General features: G+C 52.2%; 1 protein-coding gene across 5 annotated transcripts in view; it reads left to right on the top strand.

The window, feature by feature from the left end:
* Window positions 1–20,779, top strand: part of LOC104319836 (zinc finger protein 92-like) — a 37,149-nt gene that overhangs the window by 6,776 nt on the left and 9,594 nt on the right. The window contains exons 1-5 of one of the 5 annotated variants that reach the window (XR_011325852.1): window positions 5,769–6,596; window positions 11,872–11,993; window positions 12,253–12,302; window positions 14,799–14,921; window positions 15,900–15,985. Coding sequence is in view for 2 of the 5 variants with exons in the window: in XM_069789738.1 (XP_069645839.1) it covers window positions 2,984–3,139 (156 nt within the window). In the remaining 3 variants the exon portion in view is untranslated. Of the gene's footprint in view, window positions 1–2,828; window positions 6,597–11,871; window positions 11,994–12,252; window positions 12,303–13,849; window positions 14,401–14,798; window positions 14,922–15,899; window positions 15,986–20,779 lie in introns of those variants that run through there. The other 4 variants (XR_011325853.1, XR_011325854.1, XM_069789740.1 and 1 more) reach the window with 4 other exon arrangements.

Consider the following 20,779-nt stretch of genomic DNA (forward strand, 5'->3'; position numbering starts at 1 on the left):
AGACTGAAAACGAGCAGGGGCTGAGATCTCACCAACAGAACGGCAGATGAATAGCATTTCGCTAGGATAATATACTGGAAATAGAAAGGAAAACAATGTTTTTATTTTGGTGATCCCAGCTGTGTCTGATGCTTTGAGAAGTTAAAAAATAGTGGGCTTTTGCAAGGTTAGAGTCATCTTAAAAGAGCAACCACTGAAGGGGAGCTAGCCTGTGAAGCGGGTAATACAGGTCTCTGCACTAGAGTGCAGCCGGCTTCTAAGTTCACTGCAGGATGGCTGTGCTGCTGAACTGCCCCCTGCTACGTGAGAATGTTATTTTCCAGAGGAGGGTGTGCTCAAATGAATGTGCTGGTGAAGTTCATGTAATGGCCTTCCTCTTGTTTATCTGCTAGAAGAAAACATCAGAGCTATCAACTCCTTTTCTCATTAGGGGTTTTATCTTAATTGTTGCTTATGTGCTTCAAATCTGAAAGCAGGAGTAGCAATTTGTTCTGAGCAGGTCTGTTTCTGTACAAACTACCAGGACACATCTTGTTGGCTGCAAGGGACTCTTAAGGAGAAGGTCCGTGGGCTCAGAGCCATGCACAGGTAACAGGAAGGTAGCCTAGCTACGGGCTTGCCATTTAACAGCTATTCCCAATAACTACCTGGCATGTCTTAAAAAGGAACATCTTCCTTGATGCAAGGATGTTCTTTGTTGAGTGTGTTAAGTTTTACCCCAAAAGAGTCAGCGTGTTTTGCTGGCCTGCTTGCCCAGCCTCTGTTCTCCTACTTGAAAGAGGATGTGGTAATTTTCTTCCTCCTCGATACCTTGACCGTTGTTGCTGCTCCTGAAAATACTGCTGGTGTTGACGGCAGGGATGGTTTAGTGACTTCAGGGGGTTCTTTTGGATTGCCTGGTGGATTGGCAGCAATTTAGAAAGAGGAGTTACTAAAACCTGAGGTGTCAGCAGTTGTTAAAGGATTTGGTCTGAAGACTTCTGCTTGGTAAGTGGTGTGAGTGATGGATGACTTACTTTCATTGTTTGGGAAAGGGAACTGGGAGAAGGTACAACTCAGCGTTCGATCTCCCAGGCCCCAAGATTAAAGCCTGATCTAACTGACCTTCCTTGTGGGACCTCTTAGGAAGACTGCTAGTATGTATGTCTTAGTACTTGCATTTAAGAAGCTCTTAGACCAGTTGTTAGCTAGATTTCATATTTATACCTTAATTGTTTAAAAAGATGAACTCGCTTGTAGAAGTCTGTCTGCTGACTGTGCAAAATGGTTTGCCCCAAGAGCCTGAAAAAAAGGCGGCATTGACTTTTGCATTGAGAAGAGTCTGTACTCTGTAGTGAGGTTCAGTGCAACCCCATGGAAGGATTTCTGCTGGCACAGTGTTGCATCTGCTGGATGAAAGCTGACCTTGCCAGAAAGCACGGCTGTGTTGGAGCACTGTAGGAAAATCTGGGCACTTACACCACGCTGCCTCGGCTGCTGGCACCAAATCCGGGGACTGGGGATGTTTTTTACCTGGTGCAGTGTGCTTTGGGAGATGCTTCCTCCCCAGAGAGCTGGGAGGTTGGGGGCTGTGTTTCCTGAGTACTGAGAGATGGCTAGCTGGTCCCATCTTCATCTGCACGTCAGCTCCTGGTTACAGGACAGCAGCGTGCGAGCACGACAGAAGTGCAGTATGTGAGGAAGGCTGAGGTCCATATTTGTGACTGTGGTCCTACAGGTTGAACCCCTGCTGAGACAAGGCTGCCTGCACACTCGCTGTGAAGCCTCCCACCAGCCTTTGCTTCTCATGTACCAAAACTCACCCCTAGGGATACCTGCAGGCTTGGGTAGAGGTACAGGAAGACACCTGTGAGTAGTTGCAAGACCTCATGCCCTACTTCACTTCTGAACGTGTGCAGATGCACAGTCCTTGCATACAGTAATAGACACAGAAATATGCTATGCATCTGTACAAATACCTGGATTTGTTCAAGACCACAGCAGCACATGTGAGCTAAAAGCACAAGAGATTTTCTTTTAGACTGTTCATGGCATGTGTGAGTAGATAGAGAGTGTTTATTTCCAGTGTGTTCACCTGAGATATAACAGCAGCTTTAAAATAGCTCCAGGACAGGGAGGTTCATGTAAACACAAAGAGTATCCCCAGTTTTAACTACATTATTTCCTTCTCTGTTCGCATACTATGACACAGCATCCAGTTTGTAATAATCAGACAGTAATCACTGCAAGAGTGAAAAATAAAGCTAGGCTCCCCCCCCTCCTTGGCAGCCACAATACTATTACAATGCAAGCCCATTTATTATAAGTACATTTATATATCATCATTTACAGATATATTTACATGCCTTCAACAGCACTGCATGGCCAGGTGGTCTGGGACGAGGGCTCGGCTTTTCAGCAGGTTTTTACCACCATGAAGGGCAGAATAAGAAATCCAGAAGCAACATCAAGCAATGCAGGACATCCTCCCACAGTGCAGGGGGGTGGTGCTGGCAGCAATGTTGTTGGAAAGGTCTGACGCACTAAGGCAGCAAGGTGAAAGACCTCTCTGCTCCTCTCCAAACTGGAAACAAGGACAGCTCCCTTTCTGGGCATGCTTCCTCAAACTGATGTGATTTCTTGCGATGAAAGACAGCCGGCTCTGAGTGAGGAAAGGCCCAGCTTGATCTGTTTTGTTCATACTCAAAAGGGGGAAGCAAATCTGGGGGGCTTTTAGCAATTTCCAGTGCAGAGCCTTGCTGAGTGCATTGTGCGCTCCCCTGTCTTTTGACCTGGCTTCCTTTTTATTTCACAGTTTGCTATAATTGCTTTTTTGCTTCTCTTATCAGGAAACACCCTTGAGGAAGAGTTTTAAGTGACTCTTCTGTCTTGTTTTGTAAAGATTTTGCTGGCCGACTGTGTACAGACCTATAAAACATGACCACCACCCCTGGCAGTGGAGATGATGGAGTCAGCCTAGCATGCACCCTCCTTATTCTTCCAGACTGGTCCCCAAACCCTTCTTGGAGGGGCTTGCATGCAGGAGGTTGGACAGGCTGAAGCACAGCAATACGGACCCTGGAGCAGCACACACCCACTATGGTCCTGGGCTTCATCCCTCACCTGCTTACCTTGTGGGGGAAGGGGATACTCGTCCTAAAACCACGCAGAGCTCTCCGTTCTCTCTTCCAGAAGGTCAGTCCTAAATGCCAGCCCAGGGTATACTCAGCCCCGCTCTGCATGAGAAAGACTAAAATCCAGGGATACTCTAGCTCGGGAAACATCAGAAACTTTCCGGTACTGTTGTTGTCTCCTGCAAACGAACCTGGCGTTGGGCTGGCATAGCAGGAGGGGTGGAAGGAAGGGCCAGAGGCAGAGGTGCCCTTGGGTGACGGGCTGAAGCATAAGCCGAGCATGGCTGCTGGGGGTAAAGATGAGGGCAAGGATGACTTGGGGGTTGTGTCAAAAAGCATGAGGTTCATGTGAAGAGCATTCTGGGACTTGGATCTTGACCAGGCTGGCATCCAGTGAGCAGGCACTTAATAAATATCACTCTTTTAGCTAATGAGAAAGGTGGAAGGGGCTTTCTGTTTTCTCACCACGTGCCAGGGCCCTTGCTGCAATGAAGAGGTCGGCGAGGCACATCTGCTGTGTCCCCTGACCATTCTTTGTCTTTCCAGGCCCACCTCTGGTCCCATGGGACACTCGGGTGGGGAGTGAATCTTCCTTCCCAAGGACTGTGTTGCTGAGATGGCTGCAGGTACCTCCGCAGCGGTTCTTGGAGTTGTGAAAAACAGCTGGGAAGTCTCTTTCCAGAGGTGGCCAGCTGAGCTCTTGGGAGGAGCAGGCAGCATGAGTCCTCTCTGCATGAGGACGCTCCAAGGTGGGTTCCCATATGGAGAACCACTTCCCCTGCTTGAGAGGCTCAGATGTGGCTGGTACACCACTGTAACTGGTGGGGAAGCAAATGATGCTGGACAGTAAGAGACACTGAAGGATGGAACTACAGTTTCATCATGGAGCCGCTCCCAGGCAGTTGCTGGGAAGACCTTTCAGGCAAGCGCTACAAACCAGAAAATGAAGCTCTGAGCCCTTCATGTGAATAACTTGAGCAGGGAGATCTGGTTGGCAAAACATCATTTGTCACCAAGTGAGGCTGGATAAACCAGGTACCGACCACTAAATATCTCTGCTGTCATTTGGAAAACCCTTGGGGTCTAGCATTTGGGGACAAAGCAATAACTAGTGATTAATTTTCAAGAAAAAGAAGAAGAAAAAAACAAAGGCCAAAAATGCTTCTTGCCCTTTTGTTCTTCACAACAGATGGGTGAAAACAGTATGTTCTCAGCAGTAACTTTTTATTATTTCACAACTGCACATCTCTATTACACTGCAAGTTAGAAATGTCAGTTTAATTTTCTTTTAATTGCCTCAGCTGTCAGGTACCTGAGAGAAGCCATTTTTGCCAACTCTCTAGTCCCTGTTCTTGGTCTCAGAAAGCAGCTTATTGGTGTAGGAACACTCAGTGCGCTTCTGCTTCAGAAAGGGGCTCTCCCGAGAGGAGAGCAACGGGTGCAAATATTTTGTCTGTAATTACTGTATCCAGCGTGCTCTGTGTGAAAGGGTTGTGTTTTGCAGTGCTCATATCATTGGCAGCACAGGAGGGTTTGAGCTTTGGTTTGGTTTTCCTTGCTTGTTCCCATGTGGAGTTTAAACCTGGTGTGTATTTGCTTAACCCATAGGGGTTTGGGGTTTTCACTGTCCGTGGAACGTGTGCGGCACCTTTGCATGGCCAGGGCAGGGTGCTCAGCCTTGCTAGAGGAATGGATCCCGTGCCAGGCAAGCTGGCATCCTCTTTACCTGGAGGGATAGCGGTCAGAAATAAATAATGTACGAGTGACTGAGCTCTGCCTCTTTCTCATGTGCTTGGTCAGCCTGCTTTTTGCTGAGTGCCTCCTCCTTCCCCGCCGGCCGTGTACCGGGGGTTCCCTGGGGTGCAGGGGCACTCGCAGCCCCAAATGTGGTTTTCCCCCAGCCATCCCGGGGAGGTCAGGGCTACTCCGCACCATGCCGGGAGATATGGCGGTCCGTGCAGAGGAGCTGTTGGGGTTGGTAGGGGGCTGCCGTGGAGCTGCTGGTGCCGCTTGAGGGTGGCCGCGGGCACAGTGGGGGCAGGCGAAGGGTCGCTCGCCAGCGTGGACCTGCTGATGCTTCACCATCTGGCTGGCCACGGTGAAGACCTTCCCGCAGTCGGGACAGGGGAACGGCAGGGCCCCTAAGTGTCCCCTCTGATGGCGGAGCAGGGAAAGGGGCTTGTCGAAGGTGCGTCCGCAGTCGGGGCAGGGAAGGGTCTTGTTGCGGTGCATGTTGCGCTGGTGCTTGCAGAGGTCGGAGGAGAGGGTGAAGGCTTTCCCGCGGTCGGGGCAGCCGTAGGGCCTCTCGCCCGTGTGGGTGCGGATGTGCTTGTGGTAGTCCGAGGACCAGGTGTAGGTTTTTGGCACAGAAGGGGCACTCGCGGGGCTGCTCGCCCGTGTGCAGGCGGTGGTGCTGCTGCAGCGTGCCCTGGTGCGAGTGGGCTTAGCCGCAGAGCTTGCGGGTGTAGGGCTTGGCCCTGCTGTGCGTCTCCCGGTGGCTCAGCAGGTTGCTGGGCTTCTTGAAGGACTGCCTGCACTGCAGGCGCTTGTAAGGATGCTCCTCCAAGGTGGACGTCTGCCTGCAGACCCCCCGGCCCAATGGCCTCTGTGCTGGCGAGAGCTGGTGCTTGCCGGGTGACATGGCCGGAGTGCCCATCTCCGGACACCTCCCCAGATTTGCTGCCCAGGGTCACTGCAGTGTCCTTGGTGCCACAGGGCCCGGTGGCCCCGCTGTCCATCTGGGATGGGTGCTGCTGGCACAGGGCTTCCCCAGGGCTGGGCTCGCTACCCAGGGTATGAAGGCTTACCAGGAGCTTCTGCTTCCTGGCTACACTGTTAGCGTTGATGAAGGTGAAGGTTTTGTAGAAGACCTCACCTTCCTAGCACAGCAGGTCCACAGGCACATCCTCCCTTGGTCCATTCCCTGGACCACTATGCTTGCTCTCCTTTGTTTCCTCCACATCAGCGTTGCCATCACCCTCCTCTCCAGGCGGTGCACATCGGACCCCCTTCCTCTCCTCCAGGCCGCCACTGGAGTACTCCTGGTCCAGGCATTCCGGGCGCTTTGGGCTTGCCATGGTCCTCGCCTGTGTTGGATGTGGACACCTCTAAGGCTCCTCCACCTCCAGGGCCGTTGCTGTAGGGGGCCTGGATTTTGGAGCAGGAGGGGATGACAGGCGTGAGGACCTGAAAGCAACCAGGCAGCTGTTTCTTAATGTAGCTGGTTTTGTCTTCAGTCATATTGATTTATGCTTGGATCTGATGTCCTTTTTCCTTCTTCTCATGGCTACAGTGCTTATTTGAAAGCATGGATTTTCATTTTCTGCACTTTATTAACCGTTTTCCTGCTTTTTTTAAATACAGAACCACCAGGAAACAAAACGCAGATGTTATTAAATTACAGAGGCCCTGATACTCTGCCAGGTTTCAGATCCGGTGGCTGTTTCTCTTGACAGCTAAAGAGCTCACATGTTACAATGCCAGGTGAGCAGTAGCTGCTTCTTCCATTCCTGGAGGGCCCAGTAGAGAAAAGAGCTCCATGTTAATGCAGAATCATGCAGTATTAAAAAAAGTGGTCTTAATAAACGTCACCTGGCGACACAGAGCATTTCCAGAGAAATAAAAATAGGAAGAGTGTGAGAAACCAAGGACAAACGTCTTGGAGCTGTGATGGTGATGGTGAGAAAGCTGCCTGACAGCCCATGGGGCTGGCTCCGCAGAGCAGATGCCCTGCGTGCTGCTGGCAGCGGATGTGGGCAAGCCAAGCTGCCTCCTGCCCCTAGGCACGGAAGCAGCTGTGCAACCACATTTCTACTCCCCTCTTTTATGCAGAACATTTAAAGAGAATTAAAATCAGACCCTGACCACAAGCCAGATGCAGCCAGCAACCAGTGGGTTTCCTGTTTGTGGGACATGTAGTGCCGAGGAGGGAGGTTTGGCCCATGACAGTTTTGTTTTCACCAGTGCTCTTTGCAATTTTGCAAGCAGGTCAGTGGGCTCTGCCCTGTTTCATGCGCACGTGTAAAATGGCCCAAGGAGCTCCTGCTGCGTGAGGAATCTGAAGAGCAACGTGTATCTGCTCCCCATGCTGCTGCAAGGCTGGGGAGACGTGGGGAGGAGGGCACGTGAGCCATCGCTTCTCAGGAAGGCAAAAGCAATTGCAAACCCCAGCAGAGAAAGGAAGAAGCCCCATTCTTCTCACTGACAAGAGGCGCAGTGAATTACGCTTTGGATGCTGAATTCCTCTTTGGATGCTGATTTACTAGTATCCCCCGGCACCCTTGTTTAGAGGCTGCTGGATAGTTTGAAGCCAGCTGGCTGAGCACGAGCAAGCCTGCTGCTGACGGAGACAGCACTTGCGAGCATTGGGAAATGCCAACGCTGCTTTTTTCCATTTCCTTGCTCCCCAAGGGGAAAGCTATGGACAGCGGTGTGTGGGCTGTCCAGCCTGCTGCAGAGAGGTGGGAGAGCACCTGCAGGAAAAGCTGCTCACACGCACCCCAAGGGCAAACCTGTTCCCCTGAAGCAGCTTTCCAAAGACAGTAACCCACCCTCGGTCTGCAAGGTGATGCCAGGGGCATTTGGAGGTCTCGTTGCAGGAGACAGACCCCAGCAGCCTCTTGCCCGTACCCTCTCTGGGGTCCCCCACCCATGCTGCTTCCCATCACCCTCAGCCCTGCCTGCCTACCCCCCTCCAGCTCCCAGCTCCAACTGGCAGAGCCTTACCTTGATGGGTGAGCATGGGTGGGCAGCCAGCCTGGCAGGAGCAGCACCCTGGGCCCCTGTGTGGGAGACGAGTGGGGCCGGCGCAGAGCACACCGTGCAAGTGTGCTGGTGTCTGGCTCACCCTGTTGTGTCCAGTGGAGCAGCTGCAGAGCCTTCGGAGATGGGGCCTCTTTCCTCACCCCAACCTTGCTGCCTGCATCAAAGAGAGAAGCCTGGGAAATGCAGCAGGGCTGTCCTGCCTGCCTGCACCCTTCTCTCCTCCTGCCCACCAGCGATGGAGAGCACCAGCTGCCTGCTGAGTTGTGCCTCCCACACTGCACCTACCACGAGGCTTTTGCCTGCTCCTGGCTTTTAGATGCTATTTCCACTTCTGCTGGAGAGAGCCCCAGCGCCAGTAGTGTTCACTGGGTGCTTTTCCCCTGCCTTCCTCCCAGGACTTGTGCTGTGACCTTCAACTCATCTCCAGTGCGTTGCGCTAAATCCCTGCTTTTCTTCCCCTTCAAGGTGTGTTTGTCACCATCTGATTGTTCCTTGGCCACCGCGCGAGCAGTTTCTCCCTCCCCACAAGTCCAGTGTGTGTGTTGCTGTCTCTCCCCAGTGTGGGAGCTTTCCTGCAGGGATATTTCCTCCCTGCTTCTCTTACTGCCTCTCATGCACACGCTGCTTAGCTTTCCTTTCCTTATAGTGGGGATTTCTGTCTCCTCTCTGGCATCGGAATCAAACTTTTCCCTTTGTTTTGAGCTGACTCATTTCATAGGCAATCTCAGCACCGAGGACTCTCTGCCTACAGTTGTTTTATTTGGGATTAGCAGAAATTAAATCCCAAGAAGTCCTGGCAGTAGGTAATATTTCAACAAAAACGCTACAGAGCAGCCTTCAGTCCTGCACTTCTGATCAGGGCTTTGCATGTGCAAATACAAGAATATGATCCTGCTTTCAGGAACTGGGGGAGCACGTGGGAAGGGGTAGTTACCCTGGGCTGCACTCAGAGCATCTTGAGGGTGGTCCAGAGCACAATACCACTCACCAGGTGGATGCATGACAAAGCTGTCGCCATCCCACTGCCTGCTCCCTGAGTGCTCGTTTCCTCTAGTTTTCCTCTCTTGGACAACTTGCATGCAGTAAATGATAGCATGTGTCTCGGAAACGGCTCTAGATCCAATAACTCGAAGGAATTAATGTTGTGATGCCCACAGGAAACCAGAGACATGCAGACCTGTTTCTCTCTGGAGCCGGAGCCAACTGGGCCACAAGGTCACTGCTGAGTGATGGCGTATGCGAGCACCCGTGAGCAGGCTGTTTCAGAAGGGCACTGTTGCTCTCCTACAGGCTGAAACCAATATTTATTGCAGGGATGTGATATAAATGAACTGGCTTCCCAAACTATTCTCCATATGTTAGCATCCCTGCTCCCGGTAGTCTGAAATCCTCCTCCCAATAGTTTTATTCTCATGCTCCTTCACATGTAGCCTCCTGTTGCACTGGAGCAAACCACACCATACCAGCAAAAAGCATTCACCAGATCTTGGCCGCATCTCTGTGAAGGAGAGGGGTTTAGCTTGGTTTGGGGGATAGTGGTAGGACTTGAACCTGTGGGGAAGCTGTCACTGAACACAAGCTGGGGATGGTTTAAAAACCAGAGGGCAAGAGAAAGTCATGGGAAGAGATCTGCAGAGATTGGAGGCAGGTTCAGCTCATTAAGGTGAGAGGAGCATCATCACTGGGGCCAGCTGAGGCTTGTTCACAAGCTACAGAGAGCAGGGACCAGGGCTGGAGCTCTTTCTCTAACACAGGTTGCCAAAATTAGTGCCAGGCTGGTGTGGTCCCATGATGACCCTGGCATTGCTGGGCCCCCTCCAGCCATGCTGGGTGTTTTGGGGTATCTGGGGGGGGTGTCCTTCCCCATGCACAGCTCTTTCCCTGCCCAGGGCAGGCATGCTGCTATGGCCAGCCGGAAAGAAAAAGAAATGCTGCAGAAGAAAAAGGTAATTTTGATGAATATCGCTCTTCACTTCAGACTCTTGAAATAGGGGATAAATGTTGTCAGGCAAAAATACAACAAACTGTCCTCCCTGCTCCGGTCTGTGAGTAACGTATTCTCCTGGGCTGGTTTCTCACTGCAGCAGAGCTCTGTGCTGAAGATGCAGCCAAGAAAAAGTCTTGTAAGATGCCATATACTAGGAAAGCACAAAGTCATACAACCTGGGTGAGAAAATGGTAATTTAAGAGGAAAAAGATGTCACAAAATCTATGGCACGCAGCTAAGTGCTTTTTTAAAATTATTTTTCTTTGTGAAGCCCTCCCTTTTTCCTTGCAGTACCCAGACTGATCTGAGATCTGCCCGGTATTTTCCCTGGTTACCAGTGTTAGGTTATGGGATAAACACCACATTGCATGCCCATGAAGGAGTGATCGTGGTGGGAAGCCCAAATAATACCGTCCCAACTGCTCCCAGGCCCATTGCAGGGGCTGTCAGAGGCGCAAAGGCAGACTGGAACCCAAATTACAGCCCAAGAGGAGGGGACAGCCTGGGGCTGTCTCAGGAGACACCCAGCCCCATGGGCCATCAGGATGAGGCAGCTGGAGCAGCTCTCCCAGGAGACATCAGGACACTGATGTCCCTGCTTTTTGGGGATGTCGAAGGCCAGCTGCTGGGGGTCTCTGCTACAGCTGCACTGGGGCTGTGGCATGTGCAGGTGCCAGCAACTGGGAAGACTGGGATCCAGGGGCAGCTACAGGGGTAGACTCTGCGTCTGGGGCCACGTGGGTGGAAAATGTAGGAAATAATACTGCAGCATTTAGCAATGGCACAGCAAATCTCAGTGCCAGACCTGGTAGGAGGGGAAGGTGATTTTGCTCTTGGACAGGCCTGATTTCCCTCATTCTTGCTGTCCTTCAGGGCCCCATGCACACCAGCCCCGTAGGTATATTGCCAGGTGGCCTGTCCAGCAGTCGGTGTGTGTCCGGATGGTCTGTCCAGGACACAGTGGGGACAAGGGACACCGGCTCTCAGCTTCCCTCAAGTGTCTCAGGCCTTGGTTAGCTTGGTGATCCTGTGCTGGTTTTGACTGCTTTTCTGCATCCTTTAGGACCTGGCAGCGATGTGAGCTCAGACACCTCAGTTAATCTCAGCATCCTGGAGTGTGAATGTTACCGATCTCTTGTGGTAACTCAATGCAGCCCTAAAGTGGAGGTGGAAGATGCACTCGTTAGATTTGTGCTCACTGTTGATAACAGGAGACATACCCATCCCCACAGCGAAAAGCATTTTCTCTTGTTTGGAGATGGAGAAACACCTTAAAATTAGATTTTATTTTTTCTTTATGACTGTTTTAGTACTGACATTCCTGCTCAGTTTGAGCTCTTTTCTTGTTTCCAACTTCTGCTGTGGCAGCTGACCTACAAAGCAAGGCCCTTCGGTCCAGGGCCTGGGTCCCACATTTTGGATAACTTTTTGAGTGTATTGCTCTGCACTTGATTGTCTCAGATCCTACCAGTGAATTTCAAAGCAGAGCCATCAGCCTTCTGGACCTGCTGGGCTTGGCTGGTCCTCAAGCCTCCTGTATTTTGGCAGGTCCCACTTCAGTGGATCCAACTGCTGTTCCAACATAAAGCGGGAATCGATAATGAGGATCGCATCCATTCACACTAGAACTCTCCTCAGCCCTCACTGCTTTCCAAGTAAAGGTTAGCAATCCCTCACATCCGACCACTCTCTACCTCCTACAACAGCAATCACGCGAAGCCTGCTGTACACCTTCCCCCTCTTGCATCATCCAGCAATCAGTGCTGGTAGCTGCTCCCCGCCAGCATTCTCCACCAGTTAATGCAAGAAAGGATCTTGTATGCTGTTTCCTACAGAAGCGCTGCTGTGTTTGTAAGTTCACGTCAGATGTCGTCTAGACCCCTCCAGAGGTCCCATGGTGTGATGCCTCTTGTTGACTTCCAGCCAGGCTTTGGGGATAGCCCCCACCATCATGTAAGTTAACTGAGAAGGGAAGTCCGCATTTCTCCTCTGGTTTTTTGCCTGCAGTGACCTCCAGCAATGCCATCTTCTGTGGCCCTGTCCCTACTGAAGATCAGAGCAACCGTCGGCCTTAGTCTGTGTCGATGACCTGTAAATCCAGGCCTCCTTGTGGAAACCTCCTGTCTCAGGTGGGTAATCTCAATTATAAACTGCACAGCCTCTTAGAAAAGATCAATTTATAAGCATTTAACAAGTACAGCTGGAAACCCAGTTCCTTCTCTAAAGGTTAAACTTCTGAACTGCAGATAATTACTACTCTTCTCCTCCCTTTGGTGGCATCTTCTGTCTTAAGCTGTAGAAACAATATGTAGCTGCTTTAAAGTTTACAGTAAGTGAATGTCTCTTGGTGTGGCTGTGAGTTAAAAAATACCATCTCTGTGTTTCCAGATGAAGAATCCAAGGCAGAAGAGCTGGAGGTGTGTGTTCCCCTTCAGCGGGTGAGTCACCAGCAGAGCCGGGGGCAGCACTCGGCGCCAGGGTCTTGCGACACGGCAGCTTGGAGCGGTGAGACTGGTGCCCGCAAAGCCCGGCTGTCGGCAGGGGACACGGCCCTCGTTTGGGACACTGCTGGGCAGTTGCATGTTCATTAGCTGCAAACGAGCGTACCAGCCACATAGAAAGCCCTTGAGTAAGGTAGACCTGGAGGTGCTTGGTGGGACTGAAGCGCGGCTGCCTTGCGCTCCTTGCTGCTGGGCTGGGAGCCGTGGGCTCTGTGCTGCCCACAGGGTTTGGTGCCAGCGGGGCATCCCTGAAAGGCGGCTCTGGTGGACACGGTGGCGTGGGTGCTGCCCCAGCGCCTGTGGCGCTCGGTGCTGGAGGGTCCCCGCAGGGACAGTCCCCTGCAAGGAGGGCTGGAGGAGGGCCAGGGGCTGGGTGGCACAGGCAAAGCTGGCGTGTCCTGCCGAGCAGCAGGCAGCAGATGGCAATGTTGCCCTGTGAGAACCGCAGGCAGGCAGGGATGCAGGTGGATGCTTGTTGTGCTGACAGCTTGGGGACAGGGGACAAAGTGCCCCCCCCCTCGGCAGTGGGCCCAGCTTCTTTAGCAGAAGCTAGAGGGTTTCAGGCAGCATTGGGTGCCTGGTAGAGGTGCTCCTTGGCCCCGGGTTAGCTCGGCTCCCTGCTGCCTGTGGCCACCCAGGCGGGAGAGGCGAGCGAGCGGGCAGGGGCACCCCTTTCTGCCCGCTGCCCTCCCGTTCTGCCTGGCAGAGGCTGCTGTGGGGCTGCCCACACGGGGCTGCTCACAGTTGGAGTAGCCCCAAGATGTAAAATAGCCCAGGCTGGTTCTTGCCAGGCCTTGCGGGGGTATGATTTTGACAGCTGGGGAAACTGAGGCAGGGAACGCACCTGTGAACACGTACTGGAGGCACTATGGAGCTGGCTGGCTGTTGTTTTTAGCAGTGGGGTGAAGCTGCTCCGACAGCTGAGCATTGGTAAAGGCTTGGCATGGCCAGGACACAAGCTTCGGCAGGGTGTCGTGCCTCCTCTCCCCAATTCACCCCAGTGCCAGCGAGTATTTTCTGGGTGCAACAGGCTGGGGGGCTTGGATGGCCGCATCTCCTCCCCATGCTCAGGGACCGCTCCTGTGCCCCACAGAGTCCCGGCAGGATGAAAAGCAGGGCTCTTCCCTGCAGCTGTTGCTGCCTGGCTTGGCTGTGTCCCGGGGCCATGGGGCTATCCCAGAGCCATACCTTGGGGACTTTGCGCGGCCGTGCACTCTCTATCTGATGGGAGGAGAGCCAGTGCTGAAAGCATTTTCTTCTCCTTTTCTCCGAGCGGCTCCATCCCATGCTTTATCAGGCAGGGCTGCTGAGCTCAGGGAAATGGGAGCTCTTTGCCTGCTCGGGGCAGGCTTCTGAGGAGTGGCTGTGGGTTTTGCTGACTTACTTGGGCTAACAACATGCTGGCGACTGCATCAGTGGTACTGAAAATGGGGCTGGCACCGGCCCTGGGTGTAGGTGGGAGCTCCTGGGTGCTGCCACTGCAAGTAATATCAGCAGCCAAGGCACCTCATCGCAGGCCTGTGAAGGAGAGGTCAGAGGGTACTAAGAAATAATTTTGAGTTGTCAAAAGGTGTACTGTGGGTCTCCTTGACCTCCCCATTGCCCAGCTGCAGCACACGTCATCTTGGTTTGGGACCAAGCTATTCCGCAGGGAGCGAGGCACTGAACTGCAGTTACTGGGGCCATCCTCTGCTCCCAGAGGAGGAACGCTTCAAATTGGCACAGGGCCATGCCGGTGCTAAAAAACAAATTAATTTCTTCCAGCTGAGCACTCCTGATTCAGCTTCTCTCCTGCCAGCACTTTACAGCGGGTGTGAGATAACAAGAAGATACTGTGCGCAGAGGGGTGGCGGTTGTCCTGGCCGGGTGTCTCCTGATTAGGTGCGGTACAGAGATACTGGCTGTGCACTCTCAGCACGCCGGGGCCAGAGGTGGCTTTGGCAAAAGGGTATGCAGGTCATGGAAACGGGGATGGGTCCTCGTGGTGCCCCTGTCACCAACCCTCAGCTGTATCCCCAGCTCCATGCTAAAGGATGTGAGTACCTTAGAAGCTGCTGGTTTTGGAATGCTCCTTAAAAAAATCAAGGCGCTATACCAGAAGGCATCAGGTCTGTGTGGCCTGAGCCTACTATCTTCCTCTTAGGAGAATTTGTGTGGCTCTATTTTCTTTCTGCATTTACCTAAAGCATGGCATTGTTGTCATCCGTTAGACAGCGGCCAGGCTCCGCTGCAGCAGCAGCTATGTTTTGGGGGAAGGAAGAGTGTCCTGGGCTGATACATCCATGAAACATCACAAACGATGCTCGTGAGAGAGAGATCAGACTGAATGAGAGGTCCTGAGGGAGGCACTGAGGTTTTCAAGCTGGGCTCTGCATTGATGCTATGTGTGGTTTCGTGTGCTCCTCTCCTCTGAAATTATGCTTTGGTTTACAGAGACTTGACTTTTGACATTAGCCCTTAGCTGAGACACTTGTCTCAGCTGGAGGAGCACCAAGGAGACCAAGGGACAGTGCGAAGGCGCAGAGGAGACCTCTGTCCAAGAGGATGGTAAGAGTGGTATGTAACAAGCGGGGACCGATGGCAGAGAGAGGGTGTGGGTACCCAGAGAAGGGGACTGGCAGTGCTAGAAAAGCTGTGGCTAGAAATGAGGAGGAAGGAAACCCTGCCTTGGAATCAAGCGCAAAACTGAGCCAGATCCTTCTCCACTTGCTTTGTGTCTTGATCGCCTAGAAGTCCTGGAAAAATTAATGGAGAGGGGAGAGCAATCAAAACTTGAATGCATTGCGTGTTAGTGGTGACCTTCCCCTGCAGTGGAGATAAGGAATATGCAGTCTTTGCAGTCAGGGGAAGGAGCCGATTTCAGTCCAGGACCAGGAGATGACTATCTAGCTGGACATTGCTTGCGCCACGTAAACCTGCTGGGGGTCATATTGCTGCCAGCATTATAAACCTCTATAATTCTCCAGATGCCAATAGGCCTTATCTCTTAAAGTGGATCTTATTAACTAGGAGTGGACTTTGCTGTCTGTATTGTGGCCTTTAAACCTCACTAGAGGTTCTTCACCCTCAGGTGAAGTGGAGGGGGTTTGACAGGGTGGAGGAAAAGAAAAACGAAGTGGTTTCTTCCATTGTGAGCTGCTGTGAGCCATGGGTGTCCTGCCAGCTGCATGGCTGCGTGCAGCTTCAGGAGCAACTCCAGGTTTGTGATGGTGGGGATCCAGAGTGGTCTGGGCCCTGTGCCAAGCTCTCGGCTTCCTCTGCACTGGAGCAACCCAGGTCCATCACACCTGCAGGGCCTCAGTAGGGCTCTACCAACTCCAGCGAAACCAGTTGGGATGCTCTTTCTGCCCGTTTGGAGCAGGACGCTGCCCTTGCTCTGCAGTTCCCCTGGCTGGTTCACAAGTCCACTGGTAGAGGACTTGCAGCTAACAACACTGGGCTACAGCTAACCTCGCCTACAGTCCTGCAAGCAGGAACATTGCAAGGGACCTTTCTAGGCCTTTGATTAATTAATGTCTATCTTTGTGTTCCCAGGAAGGTTTCTGTAGCAAGAGCAGTAATTCACTGAGGCCCTGGTATGGGTGATGTCTCTGTTTCACACCTGATCCATGCAGTTCCCAGTAAGGCTCTTCTGCTCCCCAGGATGGTTTGGACCACCAGCCTGTCCTCCCTGTGCAGGTGCTTCCCTCTACTATTTCAAGATAAAGCAGCACATTTTTCCTGGGAAAGGGAGCCTCTGGTCAAGGGGAAAAGGAACACTGTCTTGTCCCCCATGCTGGCTCCTTGTCCATCTTGCTAGGCTGTTCCCCTCCCCGTGGCCCAGGGAAGGAAAGCATTGCTCAAGCCTAGTGGGTGGGACTGCAGAGGGTAGTGAAGATGTCCTGGTTTCTTTAGGTAGCTATAACCTGCAGGTGTGGAGCTGGCTGATGGGACCACCGGGGCCTCTTCCACCAGCTTGGCTTCTCAAACAGCTGCTCCAAGAGCTGTGATTAACGGCAATCTATCAGCAGAGACAAATGTACTGTCTCTGCCTTGCCAACAAAGAGCTAGCAGGGAGGCTGGAGGTTTGGCTGCCCATTCCGAGGTTTGCAGAGCTGCTGAGAGCCCTGCATGCTGCGTCTTCCCGCGTCTCCCTCGGGGGCCAGATCGGCAGAGGGCACTGCACGTCCAGGCTTGATCTGCCTGGGAAGGGAGGGAAGGTCCTCTGCACCCCTCCAGCTCCAGGGCCGGAGGAGAGGCATGGGCCAGCAGTGCTTGCTCTCTGACCACCAGGCCTCTCCCCCAGCTCCCTGCCAAAGAGCCCCAGGCTTCGGGGCTGTCTCCCTGATGGAAAGATTGGGGCTGATGAAGGAAATCAGGAGGCGCTCAGTGAAACGACAGGCAAATTTAGATCAAACGGCAGGAAATCCGCTCTCTGGCAGTGCAGAAGAGCCACACTGTGGAAAGCTCTGGTCCGGCAGGAGGTCATCCAAGACAAACATAGAGCTGCCTTCTGGGGCGGACTGGCTGACCGGCAGGATGGGCGAGAGCCGGGGATCTGGGCAGGCGAAGCTGTAAAAGCAGTTTGGCTTTGTGCTCCGCTGCAGTCACCGCAGGCGGTCGGGGAGGAGCTCCCACCCTGCCCACAGGCTGCAGGATGGTACCCTGAGCCCTTGCAGGGAGCAGAAGGAGCCTTTCCCACCATAGCCAGAGGCTATTTTTTCTGATGGATTTTTTCATCAGAACAGGATATTTATCAGCCTGAGCGGCATCAGCATGGTCCCAGCCAGGTTTGGTGCAGATCGTGTCCTCCTTGGTGAGGTGGACTGGGGGACAGTGTTTGGAGACAGGTTTTAGGCTCTTCCAGTGAGAACATTTGTGTTCACACATAGAGATAAATGTCCCAAAGGGGACGTTCCCATAATGCCCATGGAAGTAGCTGCTCACTGGAGTGAACAGGGAGCCAGATGCTACCTCTTGCATTGCTGTAGCACTGCAGGTTTTGATGCAGCAGTGACTTCTCCTCAGTGGAGGTCTCTTTGGCTGAAGAGACAGCAATAAAGATCAAAGGCTCATGGACTTTCTTGAATGACATGTCCTGCTGTCTTTCATGGGGCAGAAAGGGTGAGTGATTGAATTGTGGAGTGTTTCTTCTCGTTTCTTCACTGGTTGAAATCTGGGCTTGTCTGAGAGCTCTTGCCCTTGAATAGTGATTTGGCAGCACTCGGATGACCACCCTGTAAACCCCACCTGTCTGGCTGGTTTCTGCAGGGCAGAAGTTACAGCTGAAACAGCGGTGAACCTCAAGAGGAGAGCAGGCTTGTGCATCTTCAGGCAGTACCTGTGGTTCAAGCAAGCCAAAGGCTTCACTCAGATGTAAGCTGATGTATTCTAGCCAGTAGAGGTGATTGCTCCCTGTGAACCTGCTTTGGAGTTTATTTGTTCACTGAAACCTTTATCAAGAGAGTGAAGGTGATTTTCCAGGCTTGTTGATGTCCTCGGGAGATAGCTTGCATAGAGGCCTTTCCAAGACACTGCAATCTCAGCTATTGCCCTTTGACAGCAGCAAAGATAAAGGTATATGAACCTCCTGCTCAAGGAAGCACCCTCCTCCTCTTGCATCGCTTCCTTGAGATTAGCATGCAGTCTGCTGCTTCACGGCCTGGGGCTTTGTCCCCAGGAGAAGCAACTGGGGTTTCACACACAGCCCTAATCACCCATGAAAGTACTCTCTGATTTGTTTCTCCTCACCCACTTGGAGCAGGGGCTTGTGTGGAGGTGTCTGAGCTCTGTGCAAGTGTGACAAAGCATCAGGGTGGAGCTGGCTGATCTGCTCTGAGTCTGCAAGCAAGAGGGATGGATCTCATCTTGTTTAGGCTACCTAAACAAGTAGCTGTTGCTCAGGAGAGATGAGAAAGCTGAGCTAAACCCATGTTCCCTGGCACCATAATGCCTGAAACAGTAGTGTATTTATGTAGGACCTTAAAGGAGCCAGGAAATGCCACCAGCCTAGCCGTGAATGTCCTGGTGAACCTCCTGGAGCTCACAGCCACGGCCTCAGCTTTCTCCCTCTGCCAAGCATCAGACCCAAAAGGAACAGAGGTCTGTAAGTGGGACCAGCTGGGGAGCTCAAGGCTGCACAGACCTGACATGAGAATGGTCTGTGGCAGTGCCAGTCAGCAAAGACGGAAGGGGAGGTGAGCTCCAATGAGCTGTGGGCCATCTCTATCCTGCAGGCTTTCTACCCTCATCCCCCATAGCTCCTTCTGGGAGAGGGAACTGGGCTCACCAGCTTGCCGTCAGGATGCAGTTTCAGAGGCTTTCCTCAGAAATGTTGGGAAGAGTCCTGGACTGTTGGGCTTAGAGTCCTTGGGCTGATGAATGCAGACGCGACCTCTGCTCACCACAGGCAACCCGCTGGTACAGGTGCTTCCAGAAACCAGTTGTGCTTTGTCCTGGAAACAGGTTGGGTTTGGGTTATTTTGTGTCCACTAGTTCCCTTAGGAGACTGCCTTGGGGAGCTTCCCTCTCAATTGTTCAGAATCTTCTACAGATTTCCAGCACAAATGTATCTATGGTCGGCTTTCTCCTCATTTATTCTTGAGCCAGAGGACAGTGCTGGCACAAACAGCTCTTTTCCCTGCCTGTACTCTTCAATGTTGATTTGAAATAGTCTTTCTTTGGCCTTGGGTTTCAGAGGGATGCATTTCAAAACCAGAAATAAATGGGCTTGAAATATTTCCCATAATTTTGCAAGATCTTGACCCTATGATAGATTAGAATAAAGATAACAACAAAATCAGCATTCAGGCTGGAACCACTATTGTTAAATAGACAACACTGTAAAGCCAGTACTTCTTGTTTACAATTGAACTCATGAATTTTTAGATATTAATGTATGAGGGATTGAGTAAACAACCATTGTGCCTCTAAGGAATGAGTCCCAGGCTGTCCTGAGCTGGAATACTTTGTACTTTCCTGATTGCCTTCCAAGAATTTCAAATTACTTTGTAACAGAAAAACAAGCCTGCTTCACCAGACGTTAGCGAGGTTCTTGGGACGACCTTAATTTCTCCGCACTGTGATGTGGCTGGTTTTGGGGAAGAGCTCTGCAGCTGGGTACAGTGGGATGCTGAGTGCGTAGGTTTTCGTAGAGAGGTGGGGACTACATGTGAAGAATAAACCACTCGGGTCAGGAGAGTCAGCCTGGATGTATTAAAACCCTGCTGTAGTGCACAGGTCTGCAACCAGCGTGTAGCCCTGTCAGTCCCCGTTCCCAGTTTGATGGGCACAGAGACATCGCAAACACTGGCTCAGCAGTCCTGTGACTGCCGTGGAGAAGGGGAGGTGAAGGGACTAGTGGGAAGTCACACAGCAGGTCAGGGTGAGAGCCAGCAAGAAAAGGACTCTGCTTGCTTAACCCATGAGCCTTTCAGGAGCAGCTAGGATGCTCTCAGGCATGGGTTCATGAGAACAGCCCCCAAGGACCAAGTGACAAAGGGATGTGTGGGAAAGGAGTGTCCCCCCATGCCCTGGAGAGACCATGCCATGCTCTCCCGGGAAGCTGCGGACCATGTTATATGCTCATGGGTTCTCCAGGCTTACCAGGGTGTTTCCGAGTATGGTGGCCCTGACACCACAGGCTGTGGTGCACTTCAAATTGTCCCTTATTTCTGGCTGTCCTATGCTGAGCGAGTGCTCCTCAGGAGCAGCCAGCCTGTTGCCTCCGACCAAAAGTAACACTTGGGACCAGAGACCAGCCTGCTTACTGTCCCTGCCAGTCCTGGGCTGCCCAAGTGATATTTGGCTAGTTTTTGAGCTGAGACCAACAGCTAGAAATGGAGAAAACTTTCCACTGGTGCTGGTGGCTGGGGATTGCAGACAGGACATGCAACAAAGGCAGCTGATGGCCTGGCAGCCTTGAAGTGTCCCTCTCAGCCAGCCTGGGCAGTCCTGTCTTGGGCATCATGGCCAGCACTTTGGTAAAGCAGGCAGGATGGGTCCCTCACTACCTGGGTCGTTCTTGGGTTTGGTTTCCAAGCCAGCAGCCTGGAGCTGTGGAAAGAGTCATGAATTTGGGTTACCAAACCATCTGCTGGCTGCATTTTAAAAAGCAATTAAAGTAAAATTGTTTCCAGCCCTTCTGTTTGCACGATGTAGTCTAAAGAGAGATAGCCGAGCCAGGATTTGCCTGATCCTGCCGCAGCTCCAAGTATGAGTTAATTTGATCTAATCCCTCCACTGTGCATGCTGGAAAGTGAGGAGTTCCCTACTGAGGTCTCGGGGAGCATGCAGGTAAACGTGGCTGCCATGCTGTTAGGTTTGAATGATGGTGAAACGCAGGAAAATGGCATTTTGATATTGTTTTTTATTACTGCTTTTCATCAGAAATTATTAAACAGAGTAAAAAACCATGTAGGAAGCAAGAATACTTT

This window comes from Haliaeetus albicilla, chromosome 8 (genome assembly GCF_947461875.1).
Source record: "Haliaeetus albicilla chromosome 8, bHalAlb1.1, whole genome shotgun sequence".
Taxonomy (NCBI): Eukaryota; Metazoa; Chordata; class Aves; order Accipitriformes; family Accipitridae; genus Haliaeetus; species Haliaeetus albicilla.